The sequence below is a fragment of the Crocuta crocuta genome, unplaced genomic scaffold, assembly GCF_008692635.1.
Source record: "Crocuta crocuta isolate KB4526 unplaced genomic scaffold, BGI_CrCroc_1.0 scaffold162, whole genome shotgun sequence".
Classification (NCBI taxonomy): Eukaryota; Metazoa; Chordata; class Mammalia; order Carnivora; family Hyaenidae; genus Crocuta; species Crocuta crocuta.
Window position 1 is genome coordinate 7,712,669 of NW_027529433.1, and position 9,614 is coordinate 7,722,282.

Below are 9,614 nucleotides of genomic sequence, written 5' to 3' on the forward strand. Positions count from 1 at the left end.
AGTTTCTGTTACTTCTTCAGTAACACAGTGCATTTTCGACACATGTAATTGGTATTTCTGGACCATTCCTTTCTCCTGAGCTCCAGACCTGTTTTTCCAGCTGCCTCCTGTGTGTTCCTCACAGGGATATCCTGTGGATTCCTTGAACTCTGCACACCCAAAGCTGAGCTCCCCCCCTTTCCTGATCCACGCTGCCCTGCCTGTCCCTAGTGCCTTCGTCTCTGTGAGGCACCGCACTGCCCTCTGACCAGATGAACTGCTCGCGTCAGAAATCTGGGTGACATCTCCACACTTCCTCATTTTCCCCTCCAGGACAATTATTCTCTCCATTGCCCCTCAACAGAGTAGGTTCCTAATTCAGCTATGACTTTAAATCGAAAGTGTAAAACGTTCCTCTGTTCCGTAGTTCCTTGTGAAGCATCCAAGTATCGCTCAAATCTCCGACTCCACCAAACGAGACCAGAGACTCCTCTCTACGATTTCTCTTCTACTTTTGTGCTTCTCTACTTGCCTTGCACCCACCTTCCCCAACTATTAGCCTAAATCTGCCTTAAGATTCACCTCCTAACTCACTTGAGCTAAATTCAGCTTTGGCCCAATCAATAAAAGCTTCACACCCAGTAAGGACAGGTTCCAGTGGGCTGCTTCTGGGTAGGGGTTGGGGGTGGGGGGTGGCAGGGAGGCAGTGCTCATCTTTCCATCTTTTAAGTAACACTCTGTCTAAGGCTGTGCCAATAGTCATTTGAGGCTTTTGGAGAGGTTTGGAGTTGAGTCAACCACAGATAAAGCAGAGCACCAGACAGTACAGAGAGACTGAAAGCTGAAGGGTGTGACAGATGTGGACCCTGCGACAGTAAAGACAGTTGCGGGCTGCAGGTTGATGACTTAGTATCACATCTGGACTACATCATCACCCTCCACCACCGCCACCCATGCTGTCAACAGCCGAAAATCACGTGACTCTCTCATGTGACAATCTTGTGACAAGGTAGCAGTTACTGCAGTGCTGAGTTAGCTAAAGGCCAAGCTAAGGCAGGGATTGCTATTTTGAGGTTCATCTAATCATGTTTCCTCTCCACCAGACTCCTGAGTTCTTAACCACCAAGTTCTTAACCACCAGACTCCTGAGTTATAACACAAAGAATCACATTAACATGTTGCATGTACTTGATGCCTATTATTTTCCTATAGTTAAGGACTGGCTGATCTTAACAAGGGTTCTGATTCAACTCAATGCAAATCCCACAAAGAGAAAGCAGTTAAAACGAGATTTTGTTTTTTTAACATATGGACACCTAAGCTGGAGAATTTCGATTTTTCTTTCAAAACCAAATTACTAGTGTTAACAATGATTACCTGCCTGACGTGGGGTTGGAGCGGCACCTTTGACTTTTCAGTTATCCCCTTCTGTACTTTCTGCACTGTGATTACTTTGTTTTCAAGAGTGTGCATACAAATAACATCAACATGTTATTCTTTAAAAATAAAACAGGTAAGGCTACAATCGCCTTTGAGATTCCCATTCAACTCCCTCTATTTTCCTCAGAAGAAACAGTTAACAGGCCTCTTCCTAGCTATTTACATACACATATGTGTAACAGTGCCCTCTGTCCGACCCAGCAGTTCACCTTGACTAGCTCCCCAAGTCTGTTCTTTTACTCTCCCTCTTTATTCTTCACTGCTGAATTCTTTAGTGTGGATTGACAAGACCTATTTAAGTCATTCTTGCGGTGACGAACATGTAGTTTTGTTTATAACTGCACTATTACATGCAAGCTGTATCAAACATCCCTCTTATGTGTAATTAATGCTCTGCACGAGAAACTAGTGGTTCACAGGGAATACATATTTTTATTTTTTTAATACATAAAGCTGTAACAGCTGTCACTCCCTCCAACGTTTTCTTATAGTCTGCAACAGTTGATATCATTTGGATCTGTGTTAACTTTCTTATCATCTTGATCAGCTAGTTCAAAACTAAAACTGGTTTATCCTTCAACCATAAAACTTCACCGTCAGCTTTGCCTAAGAAACTTACCTTTCAGAATAAGGAAGGTTTGCAAAGCTATGTGGACGAAAAGCTGTAACTCTCCAGTCTCAAAACACTGTATTTTCCAGAATTTACAATATGTCATCACTACTGCTAACAGACAGCAAAGACTCCCTGGCAAGTCAATGACCCTTTCTATCTCAATTCAGATTGTAAAACCTAATTCATAAAGTGTCTTGAGTGCAGTCAACTGAAATCACGTGTCTGCTGTTGCCCAAGTATCCGGTTTCTTTTTTAAGAACAGCTACAGAATTGAGAAATGAACTTATTTTTTAGAGATGTATTATTAAGAAATCTGATCTATACTAAGAGGATGAAGAGATGTACTTTACTGTCAGTAAGGGAGTCTGAGGACAAAGGAGTCCCTCTTTTCACTAAGAGCTGGGGTATCCCTTCTATCTTTACACCCAGCTCACAAGTCTGTTCTCTCTGCACTTCATCTATCACCTAAATGTCACTTTGCTCCCCTTGCTTCCCTGGTGTAATTCCACATTATTCCCAGCCAGGAGGCCCTACAGAAACATTTCAGGCAACAAAAATGTACAGCTAAGTGTCATTTATATTGTGAGATGAAGTAGCTCCAGCTCCACCCCCAGTTCTGTATTATTTTTGTGTCAAATTAAGTTACAAAGAGAGATCATGGACATACACACGGATTTATCTTCAAAATAAAAGCTATGAAATTACCTAATGTCCAAAAATAAGTTATTTACACTAAGTTACTGCACTAAAAACGAGGCCATAGAAAAATATTTAATTACATGTTTGTTTTGTTAGACAAAAAAAAAAAAAGCCAAATACAAAAACCAGACAGAATTACCCCACTTTAATGTAATTACTTATCATGTTTATGCTTCTGTCAATGTATACTATTTCAATGTATTACTCTACCCACATCTGAAATAACAGTGGTCAACTGAGTGCTGGGGTTATGATTTACTTCCTCCTCTTCTGATTTACTTCCTCCTCTTCTGATTTACTTCCTCCTCTTCACTTACTGTACTTACAATGTTCTACATTACTTTTGGCATCAGACTTTAATGGTATATTTAAAAATAAAAATTATAAACTCATTGGCCAAGAGCTCACAATAGTTCATGGCATGGAACCTGTTTCCGGCACTTAAGTCCCCAACGAGCAGCTCAGAACATGATAGGCTGGCATCACGCAGGTACTCACAGGACTCATCCGAAGTGATGCTGGGGAAAAGATCACACTCTGAGTCCAGGACAACCGTGACGACAAGTTGCTGTAACTCCACCACACTATTAGGTTTAGCAGGGCGACGCTGCCTCTTGTTGAAACCAAATATGTATTCATGATATCTGTGTGAGAAATAAATTCAAATAGACTTTTAAAGCACCGCACCATAGCCAAGTTTCACATACATATGTGAGAGTGGACATCCCAGTGGGGTTCCTCCAATCCACGTCCCCCAGTATTGGTCCAATGAGAGGCTCTCACCCCAAGGTGCTCATTGGAATTTCCAGGGGAGCTTTTTGAAAATACTGCTATCCAGACCTCCAGAATCGGAATCTCTGAGAGTGCGATACAGGCACGGGAACTTTAGAAGGTACCCCCACACTTCCAAGTGCCTCACAGGCAGTGACTGTTAAGAACCAGTAATCCAACCAATAATGGGAATCCCATCACTCTTGGGTAGGCATGCCAATTGTAACCAGTGACAGAGGTGGGGCATCAGGGATGGTGGTGGCAGGAAGTTTCGTAGGCTAACTGAGCCACAAAAGCCACATTTCTCTGTATGTGATACCTGGACCGGTTGTAGCCACACTAAAGGTGGCAGAGACGGAAAGAACACGGATTCCCTAATAATACTATTGAGCTAGTTAGTCAACTAGCCGTGGAATCCTATTTTGGACTTCCTCAAGTGTGAGATAATAGGTCTTCTTATTGCTTAAGCTTGACTAAAACAGTTTCTGTTACCTTCCAAAAAAAAATATCTTAGCTATCACATAAACCGCCCAAAAGAAGGTAAGCAGCCTATAGAATTCTCGCCAGGGCCTTGCAAATTTACCTTCTGCTGGTACCCAAATACCAGAGAAAGGGGATGTGAAAACAGCATTTAAAGGTGCTAAAAGACCAGGGAGACTTCAAAGCAATTATTTAAATAACATTTTATAGATTGTGATAAGCCGGAAGCTGTGTATGCTACTTAAGTGGAAGAATATCTTGTGTTATTTCCAGAAAAGGAGAGGTAGGAAAATTCCAATGAGTTTGGAAGCATATGGAAGTAAAGCAGTGACAGAAGAGAATGGACGATGATGCTGAGGACCCCTTCCATGGTAAAACCTTGACAGGTTCAGAAGGAAATTAAGATCACTGAACTGTATAGTTAGAAATGGTTAAAATGGCGAGGCGCCTGGGTGGCTCAGTTGGTTGAATGTTGGAATTCGGCTCAGGTCACGATCTCACAGTTTGTAGGTTTGAGCCCCGCACTGAGCTCTGTGCTGACAGCTAGCTCAGAGCCTGAAGCCTGTCTTTGGATTCTGTATCTCCCTCTCTCTGTGACCCTCCCCTGCTCACACTGCCTCTCTCTCTCTCTCTCATAAATAAATAAAACATTTAAAAAATTTAAAAAAAAAAAAAGAAATGGTTAAAATGCCGGGTGGCTGGGTGGCTCAGCAGGGTAAGCGTCCAACTCTTGGTTTCGGCTCAGGTCATGATCCTACAGTTCTTGATTTTGAGCCCTGTGTGGGGCTCTGTGCTGACGGTGCAGAGCCTGCTTGGGACCCTAGCCCTCTCCCTCTCCCTCTGCCCCTCCCCTGCTCTTGTGTGTGCTTGCTCACTCTCTTAAACAAAAGAAATGGTTATGAGAGTAAAAAATTCATTCAAAGAAGAATGAATCAAAAAAAAATCTTATATGTATTTTATCACAGGTAAATTTTTTAAAAAAGGAAATTAAAGTTCTGAGTTCGGAAGTAGGTGCTGGCTTGTCCCAAATAAGAACCTTCGTCCTGGATATTAAAACTAACAGAAAACTCAAAGGGTATCCAAGGTATTTGGGTTCATTTTATCTTTCAGGAACTAAGGAAGTGTAGCTATTTAGTCATTTAAAAAAATGAGTGACTCGGGGCGCCTGGGTGGCTCAGTCGGTTAAGCATCTGACTTCAGCTGAGGTCATGACCTTACGGTTCATGGGTGTGAGCCCCACATCGGGCTCTGTGCTGACAGCTTGGAGCCTGGAGCCTGCTTCGCATTCTGTGTTTCCTTCTCTCTGCCCTTCCCCCCTTGGTCTCTCTCTCTAAAATGAATATTAAAAAAAAATTTTTAAGTTAAATGAGTGACCAGCACATGATGGACCTTGTTCTACAAGCGAAAGAAGCTGCCATGCACCAGACCCAACTCTCTCCTTGCAAGAAACATACTGTCTCAAAGCAGGGTTTGTGATGTAAGTTGGGCACCTCAAAGACAGGAGCCTCTGGTCCTGAACAGCCTAGGGCCTAGACAGCGTGTGCTCCCGACCACCTAGAGCCTTCGGAATATCCCCATCATCCCTACGTTCGTCCCTCCATACCGCACTTTTACTCTGAAACAGATACTGAGACCTTCCTGAATTCCTAGAATGCTCCCCTGACTGCTTTCAGGTCTTAGCCATCAAGGCTAATGTTTTATAACCTGCTTCCTAACCGTGCAGGGTATAATTAACAGCTGCTTCACACACCAGGCATGACTATTTAGGCAAACTCCAAATAATCACCCGCACTGCCTCGAAATGCCAAGCCTTGTTTTCACACCATCTCACAACTGACTCAGGTCCTTGTTATCCGACAACACTGTCAACCTGACTTCCGTGCTCTCTTGCCATCATCTTGTCATTTCGACCTTTCCCCCCCCCCCCCCCGACCCCGTCCTTGTTTGACTAACAGTAGGGCACAGAAAGAAAATACAATTTTACAAACCGAGTCCCAAAGCAAAAACGGTAAGCGTGTTTGTGTTTTAAAACATTTCCTGGCCCCGACCCTCCTTTAAGATGACCTTGGCGCACTTTTTCCTTCGCTAGATGCCCAGGCACCCGGCCTCTAGCCATTCTGACCTGTTAGCAGACTCAGTGCCAAAGGCTCATTAGAGTGTGTGCCTTAAACGAGGGTAACTGTGTTTATTTGGCTGTAGAAAAGTGAAGGAGAGAAGCCTGCTTGGGCCTCTGTAGCCTGGGCTCACCGCTGCAGGCCTACCTGGGGGCAAGCAGGTGTTACCCTGGTTTTGCATTTTTTCCCACCAGCTCTCTTGCCTGTCCCGCAGGCAGCTGGCGAAATGAAGCTATGATGCCCACCGGGAACAGAGACAAATATCTGGGGAAGGAAAGTGCACTGCAGCCAGCACCAAATTACACTCCCTCCCTGCACGACCGGCCTTCAGGACAGTCCCACCTACCCAGGAGGGACACCAAAGAAAGGCTGCTGGAAACACCTGTCAAGTGCCATCAGCCTTCTGCTTGGTGCGGTCGGCACAGCCAGGCTGTGGGCTGCCTCCTCATTACCTGATTCACCCCGGCTGGGGCCAGCGGGGTTGCAGGCACGGAAAGGCGGGTGAGCAAGCACAGGACGTGCTGGGCGAAGAAAAGTAGACACTGCGCTGCCCCCATTATATCCAAGTAATGAGATGAAAGCATCGAACGTTTCCTAACAAACAGATGTTGGGAGTTCGGGGCAATGTTCCAACCTGAGGCCTTTCTGCCTTCCGAACTGTTCCCCGATTTGGCCAGCGGGGTGGGGAGATGGCCTGCAGACCGCAACCTACCTGGGAATTCTGGCCCCAAGCAGGAAGCACTCATTTTCCTCCTAGGATTCTCTTCAAGTAAGAAGCTGCCACTCCCCAGCCCCTCCATCCGCCCTACTCTCCCCTCCGAGGCGCAGCTGGGCAGATGCTGAGCGACCTACTCCTTCCCCTCAGTATCCTGCGCGCGAACCAGGGCTCCTGGACGCCCAGGATGTCCCTGAGCAGCCAGGAGGGGGAGGGGAAGAGCGGGGGTTTCAGCTGCTGTGTGTCTGAGCCGGCTCTCCCCTCTTCTAGACCTATCACTTTGGTCAGGTCACTGGCCGGCTCCGCACTGTTTCCTCATCTGCTCAACGGGGAACACCGCGCGCGCGCACGGCCGCGGGGGTGAAGGGAGGCGCGCAGGGTTCCCCTCGCCTCGCCCCCCGCCTCCGCCCCGCAGCGTGCAGGGAGCGCTCACCGCCGAAACGCTTCTTGCAGGAGGGAGCAGGTGGGGCCGGCGGTGGACGAGGGGTCGTTGGCGATGGAGAAGTTGTCGCGGGAGAGCTGCAGCAGGCGCGGAGACGTCTTCACCGAGAGCGGCATAGGCCACAGGGCCGGCTCCGGCACGGCGGAGGCGCGCGGGGCCAGCGCCGCCAGCAGCGCCAGCAGCGCCGGCAGCCCCAGCCCGCGGTGCNCCCGCCTCCAGCCCAGACCGCCCTCGGACCTCAGTTCTGCTTGAGCCGAAGCTTCCCGGGGCTGCGTTTTCAGCAGGTGGGAGGTTAAAAATTAAGCGAAAGGTTTTCTCAGAGGATCTTGGCAGAGGACTTCGGAAGACTTCAAGAGGGTGCCCTGGACCGAGTTAATTAGGCGGGTGATACAAAGAGGCAGTGTATCTTAATGAGCGATTAATATTGCCGCACTTTCATTTTCGAAAAAATTAAAAACGTGACAGTGACAAAATAGAACACAAATGTGGCAAACATTTTATTCAACTAATTATTAAATAAGTCAGGTTCGAAAGGTAATTTAATAGAGCAAGATTAGAATAAGATTGCTAAATAGGATATTGGGTAGTGTGCTACGGTGACTCAGCCCTAAGTATCTGAGCCTGGAAGCTCCCATCGCCCCTCAAGAAAAAAAAGAAAATAATTCCATTTATAAAGAATTCCTGAGAGCAACTTAAAATATTTATGGTGGCAGGACTCTCTACATATTTGGAGATAAGATAGCAGATCTAGAAGCAAGCAGAAACAGTGTTGTTAGATCCATTGTGGCAGGGATTCTAAGGCCGTCTCTCTTCCTCTTTCCCTCCCTTTTCCCCTCTCCGCTGCTTATCTACCTCTTTTTTTCAACTCATTTTTTTCTCCATGTGGGCTTCATTCTCAGACCTGCTCTTCATGATAGCCCTCTTCTTGGGTAGCAAGACAACCCCTTGGGGAAGCTTATGCCCTTCACTCATCCCTGACAGTCCTGAAGAAGGATCCCCACTGACAGACTCTCTTGCACACCAAAAGAGTGAAGCTATATGACCCACATGGAATGGAGGAAGCTGATGTTCCCAAAAGAAGAGGTTTTTAAAAAGAAAACTACGGTGGCATCTGGGTGGCTGAGTCAGTTGAGTGACCAACTCTTGATTTCTGCTCAGGTCATGATCTCATGGTTCCTGAGTTCAAGTCCCCCACCTGGCTCTGGAGCTTAAAACAACAAATAATAAATGATAAGATAATAAATATCTCACACTTTCTGCGGATCAGGAATTCACGAATCTTCGCTGGGTGAGTCTGGCCAAGTCCCTCATGAGGTGGCAGTCATCTGAAGCCACTTTTCTAAAGGCTTGGCTAATGCTGAAGGGTAACTGATTCTAAGCTAGCTGTCATGGCTCTTGGCAGGAGACCATTGTTACTTACTGGCTGTTGGCTGAAGGCCTCAGTTACTTGCCACATGAGTGTCTCCATAGGTTTATTGTGCATATTTACGACATGGCGGCTGGCTTCCCCCAGGCCAAGTGAACCAAGAGAGAACAAGAGCAATAAGGAAGGCACGACACCTTTCCATGGCTTCCTCTCATAAGGATGCTTCCACAACATGAATCCCTTAGAAGTCAGTTACTAACTATAGCCACATCCAAGGTGAGAGAAATCAGGCTACACTTTTTGAAGGGAGGAGTCTACTCTCTGACCATGAATTGTTTATATTCCTCCCACATACGAAATGCATTCCCTTCCTCCCAAGAACCCCCAAAGTCTCATCATTTTAGAACATTTCCTTGAAATCCAGAATGCTGGCATCTAAATCATTAAGCATCAATGAGGCTTCTAAATGTATCCGTAAATGTCCTGAGGTACAGTTTCTCGTAATCGACAGACAAGTTATCTGTACCCCTACACGTGTAAAATACAATGGTGGTCCCGAATAACCAGTAGAGATGGTTCAAAAGAGAAAAATGAGAAGCACTGAGGGGTTTTTAGCAATTCCCAAATCCTGCGGGGCAAATTTTGTAAGTTCCTTGATTAGGATTCAAAGCCCGGAATTAATTCTCTATGACTCTTGACTCCAGTGTCTGGCTTTGAGTTCTGAGTCATCTTCCCTTGATCTTGGAAAATAGTATGTGGTTGCAGCTGAGTAGATTTCTTTACTTGTCGAAATTTGCAAGTCCAAAGATGTCTTTTCATCTGCCACTGTCCCTGTGTCTCAGTTCAAACTGATAGCATTTCTGCTGATACATTTCTGTTGAAATTTGTTGATTCCCTGGGAATCTCACTGAGCTTCATGCCATTAGACAAAAGCTATATGCACCAGTTCTTCAACATATGCCTTTCTCTACTTCGGGCAGCTGCTGGGAACAGCA

General features: G+C 45.9%; 1 protein-coding gene across 1 annotated transcript; it reads right to left on the minus strand.

The window, feature by feature from the left end:
* Positions 1–2,889: 2,889 nt before the first annotated feature.
* LOC144228120 (beta-hexosaminidase subunit beta-like) lies at positions 2,890–7,454 on the minus strand. Its single transcript, XM_077759944.1, has 2 exons — positions 7,245–7,454; positions 2,890–3,375 (listed from the first exon to the last, which is right to left on the minus strand). The coding sequence occupies exons 1-2, from the start codon at positions 7,367–7,369 to the stop codon at positions 3,081–3,083; spliced, it is 420 nt and encodes a 139-aa protein (XP_077616070.1). The 5' UTR covers positions 7,370–7,454; the 3' UTR covers positions 2,890–3,080.
* Positions 7,455–9,614: the final 2,160 nt, after the last annotated feature.

Bases quoted from the DNA above. Each gene is read 5' to 3' on its own strand.
- LOC144228120 (XM_077759944.1), bottom strand. From the start codon at position 7,369: ATGCCGCTCTCGGTGAAGACGTCTCCGCGCCTGCTGCAGCTCTCCCGC. The intron at 3,376-7,244 runs GTGAGCGCTCCC...TTTCTCACACAG, and splicing joins CTGCAAGAAGCGTTTCGGCG to ATATCATGAATACATATTTG.